The sequence below is a fragment of the Triticum dicoccoides genome, chromosome 5B (genome assembly GCF_002162155.2).
Source record: "Triticum dicoccoides isolate Atlit2015 ecotype Zavitan chromosome 5B, WEW_v2.0, whole genome shotgun sequence".
Lineage (NCBI taxonomy): Eukaryota > Viridiplantae > Streptophyta > Magnoliopsida > Poales > Poaceae > Triticum > Triticum dicoccoides.
Genome location: NC_041389.1, coordinates 91,919,164 through 91,939,038, shown reverse-complemented (window position 1 = coordinate 91,939,038; position 19,875 = coordinate 91,919,164). Strand labels below are relative to the sequence as shown.

Sequence of the window (19,875 nt, the reverse complement as noted above, 5' to 3'; positions counted from 1 at the left end):
CAACTCTCCACAAAGCAAAATCGGAAGTGTCACTAAGTAAAGGAGGTTTGCCTTGGGGATTATATCTTGGTTTCTCAACCTGAGGTCTTGCATAAAGCCAAGGAACACTGGCGTGTTCATTGCTAGGAGGTTGTTGACCAAGTGATGAAGTAGGCACAGTTGGCCTCGAACCCACACCACCCGAGAGTGGTGCAAGCACCGTGGACAACGTGGCTAATCTCATTTGGACCAAGGCCTCAAGAGAAGCATCATGCTCCTCTTTTTGCTTAGCAAGGGCCCGTTCTATATCCTCATATGTAAAGGACTTGACTTCAGAAGAAGCCTCGCCTTTATCCTTAGGATCTACAACCAGGGGAGTCCCATCTGGGTTCATCTTGCTCTAGGGCGGTTAAGCCACAAGAATAAAGCACGAGGCTCTGATACCAATTAAAAGGATCGAGATGGACCTAGAGGGGGGGTGAATATGTACAATTACAAATTTTAATTATTACTTAGCAATTTTAGGCAATAATGCGGAATATGGAGATGAGCCTAACAATTGCACGTGAGCACAAGGTACTAAGCAAGCAACACAAACACATAAGTAGGCAAGCACAATATGATGTACGTAAGTGTAAAGAGACAAGAAATTAGAAGTAGAGAGGTAGGGTTAGGGATAACCGCAACTCCGGGAGACGAGGATGTATGCCGATGTTCACTTCCTTGGAGGGAAGCTAGTTACCGTTGGAGAGGTGGATGTTACCACGAAGGCACACCAACGCCACGAAGGCTCACCCTATTCTCCCTTTGAGACAACACCACGGAGGCGTTTCTCAAACACTAGTGGTAGACCTTGGGGTGGTCTCCAAACCCTCACAAACTTTTCCGAGGGTAATCACAAAGTTTGATTCCTCTCTGAATGACTCCTACCGCCTAGGAGTCTCCAACCTCCAAGAGTAACAAGAACGATGGGGGAAAGCTCAAAACTTGCTCAAATCACGAATTCCTTTGGTGCAAAGAAGGGGAAGGAGTGGATCTATCACTTGATTGGAGAACTTCTCTCAAATGCTCCTAGAACACTTGGGAATCTAGGATTTGGTGCGTATGAATGAGAGAGAGAGAGAGTGAGGAGTGTTCTTGATAGGCTCAAAGTGAATGGTCAACCTTATCCCATGGAAGGGAGAGGTATATATATATAGGTGGTGAGTAAAAGTGACCGTTTGGGGTACAGGATGGGCCGGACGTCCGGAGAACGTCGGACGTCCGGAGGCACAAATAGGTCCGGACGTTCGACAGTCATCGGACGACCGGCCGCTGTGAGAATGTGAGCCACAACCCAGTGTACAGGATACGGACATCCGAGTTGGGCCGGACATCCAGAGCACGGACGACCGGAGAGTCCGGACGTCCGTGAAAATGCTTCTGTTGTGAAAGTGTCGGACGTCCGGAGAGTTCCGGACATCCATAGAAATGCTTCTGTTGTGTAACGCCGGACGTCCGGAAGTGGCCGGACGTCCGGGCAATCAAGAGGAACCGGACATCCGTAGAACACCGGACGTCCGAAGGCAAGGTATAGAAAAAGTGGCTTTTGAGCAAGTTTTTCACTAGATCCATCGATCCCCTCTTAATAGCGCGGGATCCCTATACTCAAGAACAAACCATAAATGAACTCAACATCTTGTATCTCCATTCTTGAGTTATATGCTTTTTGTCCCTAGTCATGATCCATGCACACGGTCTTTGAAACATAATCCTGAGATATACTTGATAAACATGATTAGTCCCGAGCATATGTGTTGTCATCAACATCAAAATATGATTAAGGGCATGATTTCACTTTCAGGTGTGTTGGGGACACAAGAGATTTCTTGTATTTGGTTGCAGGCTCATTTGAGAGAGACCATATTCATCCTACACCTCTCACGGATTGATAAACCTTAGGTCATCCACTCGAGGGAAAATTGCTACTATCCTAGAAAACTCTGCGCTTGGAAGCCCAACACGTGTCTACAAGAATAAAGTTGCGAAGTAGACATCAGAGACATAGTGGATAGTGCTACCTATTGGGCTTGCATTGGTTTTCCCTTGAAGAGGAAAGGGTGATGCAGCAAAGTAGCGTAAGTATTTCCTTCAATTTTGAGAACCAAGGTATCAATCCAGTAGGAGACGACGCACAAGTCACCGAATACCTGCACAAACAATCAAGAACTTGCAACCAACGCGATAAAGGGGTTGTCAATCTCTTCACGGTCACTCGCAAAAGTGAGATCTGATAGAGATAATAAAGTAAATATTTTTGATATTTTTGATGTATAGATTGGAAAGTAAAGATTGCAAAATTGTACATCGGAAACTAGCAAGATGTAAACGAGGTTTAATAATATGGAAAAGAGACCTGGAGGCCATAGGTTTCACTAGTGGCTTCTTTCGAGATAGCATATATTACGGTGGGTGAACAAATTACTGTCGAGCAATTGATAGAAAAGCACATTATTATGATGAAAACTAAGGCAATGATCATGAACATAGGCATCATGTCCATGTCAAGTAGACCGACTCCTGCCTGCATCTACTACTATTACTCCACACATCGACCGCTATCCAGCATGCATGTAGAGTATTAAGTTCATAAAGAACGGAGTAATGCATTAAGCAAGATTACATGATGTAGAGGAATTATCTCAAGCAATATGATGAAAACCCCATCTTGTTATCCTCGATGACAACAATACAATATGTGCCTTGCTGCCCCTACTGCCACAGGGAAAGGACACCGCAAGATCGAACCCAAAGCTAAGCACTTCTCCCATGGCAAGAAAGATCAATCTAGTAGGCCAAACTAAACCGATAATTCAAATAGACTTGCAAAGATATCAAATCATGCAAAAAAAATCAGAGAAGAACCAAATAATATTCATAGATAATCTTGTCCATAAATCCACAATTCATCGGATCTAGGCAAACACACCACAAAAGAGTATTACATCGAATACATCTCCAAGAACATGAAGGAGAACTTTGTATTGAGAATTAAAGAGAGAGAAGAAGACATCTAGCTAAATAGTTATGGACCCGAAGGTCTGTGGTAAACTACTCACGCTTCATCGGAGAGGTAATGGTGTTGATGTAGAAGCCCTCCATGAACAAACCCCCCTCTGGCAGATTGTCGGAAAAGGCCCCAAGATGGAATATCACGGGTACAGAAGGTTGCGGCGGTGGAGAAGTGGTTTCGTGGACCCCCCCTAATGTTTTTAGGGTATAAGAGTATATATAGGCAAAAGAACTAGGTCAGTGGAGCTACGAGAGGCCCATGACAGTGGGGGGCGCGCCTACCCCCCTAGGCGCGCCCTCTTGCCTCGTGGCCTCCTTGTTATGTCTCTGACTTCATCTCCAAGTCTTCTGGTTTGCTTTCGGTCCAAGAAAGATCATCGCGAAGGTTTCATTCCATTTGGACTCCGTTTGGTATTCCTTTTCTGCAAAACTCTAAAATAGCTAAAAAAACAGAAACTAGCACTGGGCCCTCGGTTAATAGCTTAGTCCCAAAAATAATATAAAAGAGCATATTAAAGCCCATTAAGCAAACAAAATAGATAATATAATAGCATGGAAGAATAAAAAATTATAGATACGTTGGAGACGTATCAGATAGAAAGTCCACCTTTGGAGGGTGCCAATTTCTTGGTTGCTCTTTGGTGAGTTGGTCTTCTAAGAAGCAAAGTTGTGTGTCTCTCTCATCCAGCAAAGCGGCGTATGTGGCCACCGGTATTTGTTGTGCTCAACTTCTATGGATGAGGCAAAGTTTGAAGGATTATAGTGTCATTCGTGACAAAGTGCCTCTTTGGTGTGACAATAACAGTGCCATCAAGATCTCTCTCAACCCAGTGCAACACTTCAAGATGAAGCATATTGAGATTCGGTATCACTTCATCAGGGATCATATTAGGCGAGGGGAGATCAAGCTCAAATATGTCAACACTCATGATAACCTTGCAGGTATTTTCACGAAGCCCTTGGATGAAGCTAGATTTCGCGAGTTAAGGCATGAGCTAAATATCATTAATTCGAGCAATGTAGCTTGAACCCGTGCACACTCCACCATACTCATCTTGATATCTTGTTTAGGTGTAGGCATGGACAAAGGGGGAGTGTTGTTCTCTCAATGAACTCTCCCTCCCCCCATTATGCATAAATTGATCAACTCTTTCGCATTAGCCATTCTTGATGGTACTTGTGCTTCAAAGACGAGTTTTGGTCATGGGCCCAAGGATAATTCTTCATGGTGCCATACCAATTGACACAAACATAGGTGGCTTCGGCCACCGCCCTCTCTTCTAGAGAGGTTTTGGCTCGTGTTCGCTCCTTGTTGTCTTTTGCCTTCTTGTTGAGCCGTGTTTGTGTTTGAGTTCCCTCGTGTGCGTGCTTGTTTGCGTGTCTTATCGCTTGAAGGTTGCTTTGCAAAGGCCGTGTTAATCTGTTTTGTTGAAATGTGCACTTTCTTGGGTTTACGGTACTACCGTGGCAAGCCATGGTACTACCGCAGGAGATGAGAACGCTACTACTGCTACCAGCATGGCAGTAATTTTTTACTATCGCTGGAAGAGCGGTACTATCGCCCTGTGTGCAGTACTTTCGCCCGGGCGGTACTACCGCGATGACCCGCGGTACTACCGCGCCATCATGAGCGGGTGGGGGTCAAGAGCGGGCAGGGGGAGTTCCAACTACCCCATACCATTCCACTCATTTTCCCGACTTCGTCTCTCTCTCTCTCTCTCTCTCTCTCTCTCTTGCCCAAGAACGGCACAGGAGGACCTCGCCGGATCTCCATCTCTGGCCGCTCTGCTCGCATTCCGACCGGTGGGACCGATCCCCACCTCGCCCTCTTGCCATGGAACAAGGTTTCTCCCTAAATCCCTATCTCTTTGCCTCGTAGTTTTGCTTCTAGGTTTTGGGAAGATGCATGTTGTTCTTGAGTTTTTCGGCCAAATCTTTGCAAGAGAAGGATGTAGGGAGTAGTAGTGCAGTAGAAATGCTATTTGGTATGTTGCCACACGGAACTTTTGATGAACCGTAGTACCGATCCAAAGTTGCGGATGTGCCTAGATCCATTTCGTGCCAGATTTGATTCCGAGCGGTACTACCGCGCCTCCCGTGTGGTACTACCGCTCTGGCCGCATCCTCCTCGTGCGGTACTACCACTCCTCTGGAGAGGTACTACCACTTGGGGCATGGAAGTAAAATTTTACTTCTGCTCTAGGTAGTACTATCGTGCCATCCCGGCGTAGTACTACCGCGGCTAGAGCAGAAGTAAACTTTTACGTCCGCTTAGTGGTGAGGTACTACCGGTGACATCTAAACTACCTTGTTGCGACTACCCAATCTTATTTCTACGTGTTTCGTTTGTTTTGGCTTTGGTCTTTGCATTGATCCTTCTCCTTTCTCTCATGTGTTTGTGTTGTGTGTGTCATAGGTGGTGGCTCCAATGTCCGTCGCTCGAATCCAAGCTGCGACACGAGCTCTAAGCGGCTTCGCAATCAAGAAGCACCGGAGAGCTCCAATGCCCAACCACGCAATGTCAAGAAGACACCAATAGGTACAAGGAGCCAGTTCTTGGCATGGATGAGATGCCTCTATCTGAGTTCATCATTCGAATGAGGATCAATCCCTATGTGAACCTGTAAGTGCACCTAGTGCCCCTTAGTGATTTTGGTGTATTGAAGACTTATAGGTTAAGGGACTAATATGTTTGTGAGTGTACACAGGCTTTATAAGTCGATGAGGAGTTTGATATTTATGATGAAAGTCGACCCCTAAAAATGAATGTCTGCAGGTGAAGACTTTGGTTCTCCTAAAGATTTTGAAAGTGAAGAAATTGGTGTGACCTTGAAGACTTGGATATTCATGCGAGGATTATGAAGCGTGAAGACTTCTGTTTTCGTAGTTTCATTTTCTGTTTCTTGTGTCATAGGAAACACCGTACTGTTAAAGGGGGTCGAGGTAATACTAAGGAAACTGATTTCCGTGATGCTCATCTCAACATCCTACATCTACCCAATCCTTTCGAGTGAAGCCATTGGAAATCTCATATCAGTTCAGTCAATTTCTTCAGTGACAGAGATGAAGATCTTCTGTTCTCTGAGGAATTTGTTCTGACCGAGGAGTTAGGAATTCACCGGTGCGGATTGCCTACACAGTGAGGAACATGATAGCCCTGTGAAATTTGAACCTCAAATTTCCGACTGTTGTTGTGATATGCGCCAGCTGTCCAAAATATCTACCCACCTAACGGTCATATCATTGAAGGACATTATGTCTTATCATGTCGGTCTGCTCCCTAGGCTATAAATAGCCGCCCCCTTCAACCATTAGCTGGTTGGCTGCTCTGAGAGAAACTGACACTTGTCATTGAGAGCATCTCATCCTCAGAGGACTTTGAGCAAAAATCATCAAGTGAGGAAAAGCCAAAACCCAAACCCAAACACCTACAAACCCAAAGTGATTGAGCATCACTGAAGAGATTGTTCCTGTGTGGAACCGATGCTTGTTACCTTTGAGGACCATGTATCCTCCAGACGGTTAGGCATCATGGTCTGAGCATCCAAGAGGAATTGTGGATCACCGAGTGACCAAGTCTGTGAAGGTTTGGAAGTCACTTGAAGACTTACCACGAGTGTTGGGCGAGGTCTGTGTGACTTTAGCTCAAGGTGAATACGGTGAGGACTGTGTGTCCTCGAGTTTAAATACTCAGCCGCTCCAACCAGACGTACAACTGTCACAGCAGTTGGAACTGGTCTACCAAATCATTGTCTTTACCAAGCCAACTGGTTCTATTTCCTCAACCCTTTCATTTCCTCATTGATGTGTTGATGAACCTGATCATTACTATTTGAAGACTTTGACTGAAGATTTTCTCTAATTCCTCATTCCTAATTCTTCAGTCACATAGTCTTTAGCCTGCTTATCCTGTTTTCACGCTATCTGTACTCTGTGCTTGTTTTCATTTCATCATGATGACTATGATGTTGCTCTATTATGCTTATACCTGAGTACTTATTCCGCTGCTAGTGTGTCGTTGCTTAGGAATTTCTTCACCCAGAAATTCATCAGTGACGAATTTGTAAAAATCGCCTATTCACCCTCCCTCTAGTCCATATAACGCACTTTTAATTGGTATCAGAGTAAGGTACTCCCTTGTTCTGTGTGATTTTGGTTTAACCACTTGGAGTTTTAGTTATGTCGACTGCATGATGATCAAGGTCTCGGCTGGGTGTCCTACCTTCGATGGGATGGACTACCCCTACTGGAAGAACAAGATGTGCATGCATCTTGAGGCAATTGATAATGATCTTTGGTACGTTGTGGAAAATGGTGTTACCTCAGTCACTCCGTCTGTGAATGCTGCTGATGTGAAGAGATTCAAACAACTCGATTCTCATGCGAAGAATATCATATGTGGCCATCTGAGCAAATGACAGTACGGTAGAGTGAGTGCTTTGGAAACTGCTAAGCTGATTTGGGACAGGCTATCCAAGGTCAACGAAGGGGTCTCCACTCAACGTGACTCCCCAGTTGATGTTCTTCGCAATATGTTCAACCACTTCAAAAGAGTCGACAACAAAAATGTTCAGCAAACCTTCGATCACCTCACTGACATCTCAAATGAGCTTCAAGCACTTGGTGCCACTGACATCATCGGCCATGAGGTGGTGAAGAAATTGCTGAGATCACTTGATTCCTCATTCGATACTCTTGCACTAATGATTCAAGAGCGAGCTGATTACAAGTCTCTTTATCCCACTGATATCCTCGACAGGCTAAACACTCATGAGTTCCAGTTTGCTAACAAGAGAGATCTCTATGGACCGAGCTTTGGAAGATCATGTGCTCTGAAGGCCAAGGCAGGCTCTGAATCTGAGGGTGAAGATTCTGGTAGCAGCCTTGGTGACCCTGAAGAACTGAGCCAGGAGCTAGCAATGCTCGTGAAGAAATTCCAGAAGTTCTCTTGTCGTGGTCGCTTTGGAAAGTCTTCAAGGAGTGATGATTCCTCATCTTGTGACTACAAAAAGCGGACTTGCCACAAATGCAAGAAACCTGGTCACTACATGTCTGATTGTCCTTTGTGGGAAAAGGAATCAAAGAAGAAAAAGAACAAAGATGACAATTCGAATGACTCAAAGAAGAAGAAGAAATCTTCAAAGTCCTCATCATCAAAATCTTCAAAGTCTTCATCTCACAAGAAGAGCAGCTCCAAGAAGGCAAGGGCATTTATAGGCAAGGAAATGGACTCTGAACCTGAATCTAATGAAAATGTGCAAGAGCAGGAATCCGAGGAGTCAGACTCTGGTGTGGCGAGCCTAGACATCACTACTGCTTACGTCAGCAAGTCCATCTTCAACACTAAAGAAAATGATCTCCCCAATTCTGCTGACAAGAGTGTCGATGACTATGCTCCCACCTATTGCTTCATGGCAAAAGGTGCCAAGGTACTCAAATATTCCCCCTCTGAATCTAGTGAGGATGAATCTTATGACAATCTCAAACCTAGTTATTCCAAACTTGTGAAAATTGTTCTTAAAAAAAAGGCTTTGGAAAAGAATCAAAATCTGCTAGGCAAAAGCAATGGCCTGTCGGGTGAGGAATTGAATCGAACTAAGACTTTGACTGATAACCTTCAGAGACTTCAGTCTAAGTATAACAATCTTCAAAGTCATCATAACACTCTCTTATCTGATCTTGAGAAGCTTTCTTATGAATTTCTTCAGAGAAAGCAAGATCATGAGAACTTAAAAGTGAGTTATGAAGATCTTCAGAAGGAAAGATTCATTGCTTGCTCAACAGATCAGTTCCGCTCAGGAAGAATTTATTCCACCATGTCTGAAATGCATTGAGCGTGAATCTTCTGATTCTTCACCTGAATGTTCAAATGCTTCTATTGCTGCAAATTCTTCAACTGTCTCTGTGGTTACAAATCCCTCATATGAGGATACCACAAGTATCACTTACGATAATGTAGGGTTGAAGGAATTGTATGTGACAGGCATATACAAAAGCCTCAAAGGGCATCAGACTCTTTGTGATGTGCTCAAAAAGCAGATCTTGAACAGGAACCATAGGAAAGAGGGTATTGCCTTTGAGAGGAAACTCGATATTGATGGGACCTACTGGAAACCTGAGTAGTACCCCAACACTTCATGGGTTGCTGCAAAAGGACCTTCTGTAGATGCATGCACTCTATCTGGCTTTACCTGTGAATCTTCATATTCATCTGATGAGTCATTTGACTCCAACTATAAACTGTTCAAGAATCAGAATGGTGAAGTATTTGCTCGATATATTGGAACTAACTGCAAGAACGGTCCCCCTATGAAGAAAATCTGGGTTCCCAAAAGGTGCCTTGAAAATCTTCAGGTGAATGTCATCATGACACCAAATGAAGAATAGGAACCCCAGATCAAATTTTTCATATGCATCAAAATCTTCATACGGATCCAAGTCTCCATATGGACCAAATTCTTCATCTGGATCAAATTCCTCACGTGGATCCAAATCCTCATATGAACATCATCGTGCTAACACTTCTGTTTTGCAGGGAAAGTCTAAAGGCTATGAATATGTGCATTATTATTCAAACCAATATGTTTAGAAGTCCTCGAAGAATTTCTTTGATTATTCATATGCTTATCCTAACCCCTCTTCTGTGAAACGAAGTGCACTGGCTTCAATGCCATATTTTTCCTATGGAGCTTGCAGAATGATGAACTCTTTGCCACCCTCCAAATGTGGGTGGTGAAGAAAAAGAACAAATCTCTTATGGAGTGTCAGGTCTCCAGACAAACTTAATCGTCTGAAGAAGTTGCTAGAGACCTGGATGTGCTTGAATGGACACAAGCTAATCATGAAGAAATGAATTACTCATTTCTCACGTCCTCATATTGCTATATCTGTTACTATTGATGAAATTGATATTGTATTCTTCACTGATGAAGTATATGGGTTCGTAAGTTGCACTAATTCATCTGTAGGATGAACAACCCAAAGCTACTGAGTGGGTCCTCGACAATGGATGTACAAATCACATGACCGGTGACAGGAACTTATCGATGGACACTGCTTTATCTCCATCTCATCTGAAGCATATCACCTACGCTGACAAAGGCAAAAGCAAGGTATTGGGTCTAGGTAGGGTTGCAATCTCAAAGGATAGACACATGGACAAAGTCATGCTTGTCGAGTCCTTAGGATTCAACCTCATGTCTGTCTCAATGCTTTGTGATCATGATATGGTTGTCGTCTTTGGCAAATATCGTTGCATCGTGCTAATGGAATCTGACAATTCCAAAGTCTTCGAAGGCTTTAGGAGAGGAGACTTGTATATTGCTGATTTCTCTGCAAGACCACAGCCTGCCACGTGTCTACTTGCAAAAGCTTCAGAAGGCTGGTTATGGCACCGACGACTTGGTCATGCTGGGATGAGGAACTTGCATACACTCGCGAAGAAGAAGCATGTCATTGGCATCGAGGGTGTCAAATTCCTCAAAGATCATCTCTGTGGGGCATGTGCTGCTGGAAAGATCACTAGATCCAATCCCGCAAAGACTATCATGACCACTTCTCATCCCTTTGAATTACGTCACATGGATCTCTTTGGCCCTACTCACTATGCCACGTTCACTAATTATGCATCATTATATGGCTTTGCTATTGTTGATGATTATTCTCATTACACTTGGGTGCATATCATCACTTACAAAAATGAAGTGTAGGAAGTCTTCAAACGATTTTCCTCAAGAGCATCTACAAACTTTGGTGTGAAGATCAAGCATATCAGGAGTGATACTGGGACCGAGTTCAAGAATACTGGTCTCGATGAATATCTTGATATACTTGGTATTACTCACGAGTTATCTGCTCCCTATACTCCTGAGCAAAGCGGCATCGTGGAGCGTAAGAACAAAACTCTTGTTGAGATGGCTCGCACTATGCTTGATGAATACAAGACTCCATCTCATTTCTGGCCAGATGCTATTGATACAGCATGCCACATCATCAACAGGGTATATCTTCACAAATTCTTCAAAAAGACCTCATATGAACTCCTCACTGACAAGAAACCCAATGTAAGTTATTTGAAAGTCTTCGGTGCTAAATGCTGGATTAGAGATCCTCACCACCACTCTAAATTTGCACCGAAAGCACATGAGGGTTTTATGCTTGGTTACAGAAAGGACTCACACAACTATGATACACTACTAGAAAAACCCCTACTAATGGCGCACCTAATATGGCCATTAATGGCGCATCTGTGGTGCGCCATTAACAGCATGCCATTAGTAATTTTTACTAATGGCGCACCAGGTAGTATCTGGTATACTAATGGCGCACCGCGGGTGCCCCATTAGTATAGGCCAGCGTGCGCCATTAGTATGCCCCCCAGGGGCCATGTATACCCAGGTGCTTTGGCATACTAATGGCGCACCACCACTGGATGCGCCATTAGTTACCGCGGCATACTAATGGCGCACTACCCAGTGATGCGCCATTAGTATGCACTGTCATACTAATGGCGCACTGTCCTGTGATGCGCCATTAGTATGAATATTAGGTTTTTTTTATCTTTTTATTTTCTGTTTTTTGCACAGGTTACAAAATGTATAGTTTGACAAAATATAGACAGCACACATCAACAACAGATTCATCGAATACAATAGAAGATTAGTCTTTGAATACAATTCATCATATTAGTCTCCGAATACAATTCATCATATTAGTCTCCGAACTAAAAAGACCAAACAGAGATAGAACATTATATTACAAGTCTCGAGACCGCGAGTAGCGAGTTTGTCTTCACATTACAAGTCGATATCGATCATCTAAACTACCATCACATAGAAGAGAGTTGCGGTCATCACGATGAGCATCATCACGATGAAACTCGTCTTCATCCGGTTCCTCCAACGCTCCCTCCCCTCTCCCGCTAGATAGCGGGCGTATCTAGATTCGGCCTCGGCCCTAGTGGTGTACCCTTTGTAACTGTTACCGCTGAATCGGTGAACCTGTCTCCGACACTCCTCCCAGTCATCGTAGACTCTGGGAACCTTACCCTTGTACACGACATACGTCGGCATCGCTATGCACTAGCCAAACGAAACGTTAGTACCAATTCACAGAGAATACATAAGCAATATATAATTATGCAACAGAACGATCGAAAGAGAAAAGCAAGACATTAATAGCATCGATTACATCTAAGTTGAACGACTCTCGAAACTAAAGAGACATACTACAAGTTCATTAAAGTTTAATTACAACATGAGCCAATCGATGTTTCAGAACTAGACAACTCGACTCAAGGGACCGGAGCGTGGATGAAGCCGCCGTCTATCGTGGGAGTCATGAAAGAACGGGCGTTGTCATCTTGCATTTGTAGCATTGTGTCGATGTCACTGTTGGACGGTTGATTTCTGAGGTAGAACTGCCCCGAGGTACGAAGGACATCTTGATGGATGATTTCCGCAAACTCCGACTGGATGCGAAAGAATTCCTGGATTGCCGACACGCTCGCGGCCCAATCTTTGAGTTTACTCGGTAGCAGAAGTTGATGATGGTCCCGTACGATCGCCCGCATGTGATGGATGGCGTAGTAGGCACCCTTCTGACCGCCAGGCGGTTGCTTGACGCAGCAGAACGTCGTATTGTGGGAGAACACGTGCTTGCCGTACTTACGAATAGGCCTGGTGAAGGTGCCTCCAGATTGGGCGTAGCCGGGGAGAACATCATCAAGAACCTTCTTGACATTTGTGTAGTCTACGTTCGACTGACGGTCCGGGTCGAAATACGTGGCCATGGAATATTTGGGGCTTAGGAGGATGAGCGTGCAACGTGTGTCACTGCAGAAAACATGGAATGTTAAAAGAAAAACGATCGAAATGTAAGAATTCATATGTTACGGGCCGGTTGAGGGGAGGACTTACTCGGGAAAGTAAGGCACGAGGAAGTTATCCTTATCTTGGTTTGCCAGAATGACGCCTTCGAGGTAAGAACTCGCGACTTGCCGGTCCCCAGCGCTGCCCAAGATCTTGGCACGCATGTAGAAGGGGTCGACTATCACGATGTCCGGGGTCTTGTCGCGAATGATCCGCATCTCCATACTCAGCGAAAATAGCCGAACGAAGGTGTAGTGGAGCGGATGAAGGTTCAACATAGCGTGGATGTCATCAAAACGCATGACGATCGTACGCCCGATGGAGTTATCCACAAAGCCCTTGCCCTCTGGCACCTTGGCCGCGAAAACCGGGTATGCCACATCCTTCTCCCTGAGACGCCGCTTCTCCAAAGCAAGAACACTGTCATGCAGACTCCGCATAGCACCGGTTGCAGCATTGAGCATATTTGTCGGTAGCATCGCCCTACCCGCCACATGCACCCTCCTCGAGATATCCTGCGGTGAAGGTGGCCCGTCCTGAGCATGGATCGTACTCGGTGCCGGCTGGCTCGCACCCTTCTTAGTCTTTCTTTTGCGTGCCTTCTTCTTCTCCTGTAATGGGACCGAGTTCTGCTCACAGACCGCCTTCTTGAGTGTGTTGGGGCTGATAATATTTCGCACCTCGCCTATCTGAGGCTCGGTGAAGTCGGCAGCTGGAGGCGTCTCCTGAGAGCTGAACGCCAGACGGCGCCTGTTGCAACTTGGCTTCTCCGCGGTACGAGCTAGATCGCACACGTCTTTTGTTGGGTTTGGTTCTTGAGAAGGAGGCCCCATGAAGTCGCCATCGTACCCATGCTCGGCAAAGTACTGATCGACGTTGCCAAATGTATCATCATCGTCGTCGTCGTCGTTCTGATCCTGTGCCATATGCATGTTTGGATCCAGTGGCATAGGGATGTCCGGCACCGTTACGTCGGTCTTGCCATGGGGCCGACTTGGCACCGGCACGACTGGCGGTGTTGTCTTTGGGGTGGTGTCCCCCGCCCCCAAACGAATCTGGCTCTTCGGCCAAAGCAGGGGCCAGCTCAGGTAGGCGTTGAGGGTCATCACGTCTTCATCGTCGGCCCCGACGGGTCGAATCGGAGGTAACAAGTCGTCGCAGCCTGGCAGCACCCGAACCAGTTGAACCCTAAACAAGTTGGGTGGCATCTGGGTACCGTGGAACAAGGGGTTGCCCGGTTGAACGATTTTGCCCTTGGCGACATCGACCAACTCGTTGTTCACGAAGTGGAGGAGAGTGCACGGAACGTCGGCGGCGCCCTGCGAAAACATGTAGGGCGTCAGGGATGCCCAGTCAAAGGCAAGGAGATGAAGTCCTCGGCCGAGAGAGGCTTAATTAGTTACCGTGATGATGGCGTCGAGCTCGGCTAATGTCGAGGCACCGCCAACGGCGGGCGTGCAGTTGACGGAGGGGCCGCTTGCTGAAGAGGTGCCGGCCGGCGTACACCCGGGTGCATTAAGCTCCCGTGCCGGCGTCGGAGACACCAATGCCGCCTCCGCCGGAGGCACCAATGGCCCCGCCATCGCATTATGCGAGTTGCTGGCCGTGAAGCTAGGAATCGGGGGCGACCCCTGTTGGCCGCCCGCAATCCACGCACTCAACCCCGAGATCAAGGTAGGCACAAGGGCGGTGATCGTCGCTCCGAGTCGTTGTTCCACTTGCTCTTGGATAATCTCCGGAATCCGCGCCACCTGTGCCTTGAGTTCTTGAACCTCTCGCGCCTGGCTTTCCGAGCTGGTCTTTTTCTCCTTCCGCACACCAGCGGTATAGTATGACCCCCATTTTGTCGACAAGCCTTTGCCGGCCACACGACCAGCTGACGTCGGCTTACTGAGCTTATCCTTGTTCTTCATTACATTCAACCCCTATTTAGAGTGGTGTCCCAAGGGTTGCTCTTAGTCGACCCCGCGCTACTGCTTTCAGTCGCCTGCAGAAGGAATGTGAACCATTTAGAAATTTGGCTTCATTAATTAGAATGCAACCATATGGAGCTAATTGCGCGGGGGTGTATTCCTTACCAGAACAAGCTCAAGCTGCCTGGTCTTCGGATCCGTGGTAAGCTCCTTTGTTTTCGGGTCCTTCTTGTACCGGGCCCTAACAAAGTTCCTGGTCTGCTTGTCACCGTATTTATCGAAGAGGGGCGGTAGGCCTTGCTCGGCACGGTCCGCCTCCTCCTTGTCCCATATAGGCTCCGCCACTCTGTAACCGCCGGGACCGAGTGTGTGTTCCCCTATGTTCAGCTCCCGCATTTGTTTCCCCCACTCACTTGATTGGGAGCTTGCGGTGCTCGAGCAATTGATCTTGAAGTCGTTGTAGTCATCTTCGGTGATCGAAGGATTTTTCTCCTTGATCTTCTGATAACTCTCAACTTTCTCGATCATTCTCTTCACATTGCTTTTCCAAGTAGACAGGGCCTTGCTCATCTTCGTGAGGGCAGCATTGTTCACTTTATTCCCTTTGAGGCTTGTGTTTTCAAATTCAGCGGGGAACTTGTATCGTTCGTGCAGCTTCGTGAAGAGGAGGTTGCGCAAATTCCCTCGGTCAAGATGCCTCAGGTTCTCGGTGTTGATCGAGACGGTGCTCCGGACAATGCACCCGAGCTGAAGCGAGTACCCCTTGACTATTCGTTCGGGCGCCGTTGGATTCCCGTTGGAGTCCACTTCAGTAACTTCCTCCTTGAGGGTGCGGAGCACGATCGGGCGCCGGTCCTTCCATTGCCTCTTCGGTTGGCTGCCATCTGTGCGTGCGCCGCCATCATCAGTGGTGGCATCCTCGGCGGCACCATCAGTGGTGGCATCAGTGTGGTCATCCTCGGCGGCACCATCCGTGGTCTCAGGATCGGTGGGGAAGGCGGCGGCCTCATACAAGTGAGGTTGTTCCTCCATCTCCTGGGACAGCTCCCAGAATGCCTTGCCGCCCGAACCCCCGGCCTCATTGTTGTGGGCCATGTTTCTCTCTAAATAGAAACAAAGTTTGGTCAAAAAGTTGGTTATTGTCAAGGAACAAGATCTCTAAGTTGACCAAATAACCTAATTCTCGAGGAATGTCGCCAAAAAGTTGGTTATTGTCAAGGAACAATTGAGAGATGTTTGTGATATTGCCTAGGTGTTTTGGGATAGAACCTGTTAGTGTGTTGTTGCTAAGGTCCAAGTCCACGTTCTCAAGGTAACCTAGTTCTTGAGGGGTGTGTCTAGAAAGTTGGTTGCTGCAAAGATACAAGGTTGTGAGTTTGGTCAAATTGCCTATGATGTTTGTGATATTGCCTTGGATCTTGAAGGCACTGTTGCATGATGCAGTGGTACAGCCAGCATGGGACCTCATCTTTGCAGGCTAATTTTCTAGATTGTAACACTGGGATTTGTGCACAAGCTAAGCTAGCTAAGACAGTAGCTTCCTTGCAACCCACAAAAGACAAAGGAAAAGGGGTGAAAAGGGGGAGATGGTTAGCTTTGATGAGCAGGCAACATCTTCCTAACCCCCTTCTTCTTGTCTCCTCTCACTATCTCTCTCACACACATGGCAAGCAAGGGTGTCTGAGTGTGTGAAAAAAATACTAAACTAATCCAACCACTAAAGCAAATTAATTTTTATTTCGGTTGAGAATCGGGCACCTTCTAGGTCAAGAAAATTGGGCATGACCTTTGCTAATTTTCTTGACCTTGGAGTGCCCCATTTCTCAACCGAAACGGAAATTAATCAACGTTTCAGGAGAAAGGGGTCATTTTAGAAGATCACAAGTAGCAGCAGCATCACTTGACAAAATCACAACTAGCAGCAGCTCGCAGATAGCAGCAGCAGCATCACTTGACAAGTAGTACAGCAGCAGCAGCAGCAGCATGCATGCACTGGTCCATGGCACAAAGTCCATGACCCAGAACAGAGCACTTTACTAAAAATGAAGAAGAAAAAAGGCATGCATGCACTGGTTGTAGCAAATCATCATTTCTGAATCAAAACAACAATTAGGACAGGGAAATTATGACACACTTCTGAAGAAAAAATGATTTGTGTAATCTGGTTGGTACTCTTACAGTTGCATAAATTGAAAAAAAATTGATCTGTGTGATCTGGGTTACATTATCAGCAACCTTGCATTTCATTTTATACAAAGGAGCTCACAAAGGCCATGTCATGCTTCGCAATATTTGTTTACTGAAACTAAATGAACAAGAGCAAAGATGCACTAAAGGTTCTGCTGGACATGCTTTATGTCTAACACTCCTATGTTTAAGATATGCATAACATTCAATCTGGATCAATCTCACACTATGAACATAGGAAAAATTATCACTCCCTTTTGAGTGAATCGAACCACAACAACAAATCAAATATGGGGCTCACATGAGGAGTAAGACGACGCTTGGGCTTGTTGGAGTCTTTCTTGGCCTTGCTCTTCTTCACCACAAGTCTGCATCACCACAGAAACAATAGCAGAAAAGCGAATCAGAACCCAACGTGAAACAACATCAGGAAAACTAAAGCAGAACAACCACCAGAAATGAGTCCATCACCTAAAACCAAGAAGATGATAACATTGAGTAAGAAAGACTGATGAGATGTGCTGGTTTACCTAAAACCATTTCCTTGATAACACTCATTTCCGTCTAAGGTGAAATAAACATATGCATGCCAAGGTGAAATAGTACAAAGAAAGCACTCATCAGGTAGCAGTGCATACAAAATCCCTGTTTTACTAGTAGCAAATACTCTGTGTGTTAGCAGTAGTAAAAACTATACAAAATCCTTGTTTTACTAGTAGCAAATACTCTATGTTAGCAGTAGTAAAAACTCATGGAGTACCAAATTCAAATAAAAAATGTTGTAGCTAGCAGAAGTATGGAAATGTTGTTAACAACTCGAGTCAGAAAAGGTAGGAGTCTCTTAAGAGAGACACAACTGATACTGATCAAATATAATAACATAGCACAAAAATAGGTAGGTACATTGACTTCTTTAAAGACAATAAGCAGGACCAACAGATTCACATGTTACATCAGTATGAAGTTACAATGGCAGATGCCAGGTGTGAAAAGGATATGGTAAAAAAATTATGCTCAGAACAGAGGATATGCAGATTGGGGGAAGCAAAGTTAGCCATATTCAAAAATGAAAAAATAGTAAATAGTCTACCTACAGTATTATCCTTCCAGCATGAAGATGTGAGTACATACTAAGTAGCATCGGCACAAGATAAACAGAAATGAACAATCCAAAAGATGCAGTATGAGTATGTACATTACAAGGAACAATTTTTTGCATTGACAACAGAAGCTATGCTCACAAATTTGTATTGTAGGTACAGGAAATGTGCCAGAAATCATATAAGCATACCCAATTACTGTAGTATTTCAAAACATCGATATTTCAAAACACTGTAGTGTTTCAAAACATCAATATTGCAATGCATGTGCAATGAATACTACAGTTTTTAAAAAGCTGCAACGTTCATCAGCACATTCTGCCACACCAGCTACAGTTGTTTTTGTTCGTCCATCCTCTGATGAAGCTATATGACACTTTCATTTGCAAGTTAAACTTAAAGCCATATAGTTGTATGATGCCTTTTGCTAATACCAGTCAAGGTAGTTTAAACAGGAGAAAGGTAATAAGGTGACCTCAATGTTGTGGGTCAAAGTACTTCAATTAGAGTTACTCCGTTAGAAACACTTTTCATGGGTTTATGCGTTTGACGAAGGTAATACCAATGGAAGCAAATTACCATCAAATGTGCTAATCGCTTGCTTTAGTATCCCATGCTAGTTTTGTTAGTTCTAGTTTGGTCACGGTTAACGTTATCTATGCGATATCTGAGCACCATATGCATTTCTCCATCATGGACAGGTTTATCACTCTAGTTTCATTGATGATGACGGGATCACAAAAGCCTGTGGGTGTCCTTTGCTTCCACTCAAAACCCATATAAAGGGCCCAGCCCCAGCCTCAGATTCAGGTACTGTCACAACATCAGACACATTTCAATCCTGCATGACCACGCTGAACTGCTTATTAAAATGTTGATGCTATTACAGATAAGGCGGATATAGTTGATGAAGCAATAACTTTCTTCCGTGCAAATGTTTTCTTCAAAAACTTCCATGTCAAAAGCCCAGCAGACAAATTGCTGATCTATCTGACATCTTACATCAATATTGCCTTGAAAAGACTAGAAACCTGCCGGACGCTGGCTGTCGGAACTAAGGCAATCATTAACCTGGGGTTGGAAAAAGTTCCTGTGCCTGGGGAACCAGGGTTTCCTTTCCCTGGACTTTTCACTCTCCCCCAATCTGGGGAGGAAGCAGGTATATATAGCTCCATCAACTTCAATTGCATATTTGCACGTGCATATGCTTTTAGTGAAAGTAACTAAGCTAACTCTTGTCTGCAGAAGTAATAAGTTGTTTGCTTGGTATTTCACGTAATTTACTTCTTCAGAGAGAATCAAACATTAGCATTTTACTTAAGCCTTAGGCTAGTTCAGCTATAAATTGGTAGAAACCGATCAAATCTAACAGCAGAATATTCTAACTCCCCTTAACTTCTCTAATGGAGAACTGTTGAGGAACTATCTGAAGCAGATAAGGGAGGAAACGAGCGGGAGGCTGCTCAACTGCGCATACAGATCTAATGGCACTCCCAACAAATGGTGGCTGGCTTTTGCGAAGAGGAAGTTCATGAACGTTGTCATCCTTTAGAGCGTAAGCACATCAGCAACAACTTAAGGGGTCGGGGCGATAGCTTACCTTGGAGGAGCGGGCCGGGGTGGAGGAGGCGGTCGGAGAGGATAAGGATGCTCCGGCGACGGGTGGTGGTGGTGGTGCTCCGGCGACGGTGGTGTGGACGGGGCAGCGTCCGGGCGGCGGGGTCGCGTCGAGGTGGCGGGGCAGCGGCGTCGGGGCGGGGTCGAGGCGGCGTCGGG

General features: G+C 45.4%; 1 protein-coding gene across 1 annotated transcript; it reads left to right on the top strand.

Annotated features, from left to right (window-relative positions):
- Positions 1–18,175: 18,175 nt before the first annotated feature.
- LOC119309155 (actin-related protein 2/3 complex subunit 3-like) lies at positions 18,176–19,651 on the top strand. Its single transcript, XM_037585208.1, has 4 exons — positions 18,176–18,251; positions 18,772–18,909; positions 18,989–19,258; positions 19,509–19,651. Exons 1-4 carry the CDS (start codon positions 18,176–18,178, stop codon positions 19,649–19,651), a joined length of 627 nt encoding a protein of 208 aa, XP_037441105.1.
- The last annotated feature ends 224 nt before the right edge of the window (positions 19,652–19,875 follow it).

What these genes read in the sequence shown, in the direction of transcription:
- LOC119309155 (XM_037585208.1), top strand. Translation starts at nt 18,176, where the DNA reads ATGCAGTATGAGTATGTACATTACAAGGAACAATTTTTTGCATTGACA. An exon ending in TATGCTCACAAATTTGTATT is followed by an intron (nt 18,252 to 18,771) that starts GTAGGTACAGGA and finishes GCGATATCTGAG; the next exon opens with CACCATATGCATTTCTCCAT. An exon ending in CCAATCTGGGGAGGAAGCAG is followed by an intron (nt 19,259 to 19,508) that starts GTATATATAGCT and finishes TCTCTAATGGAG; the next exon opens with AACTGTTGAGGAACTATCTG.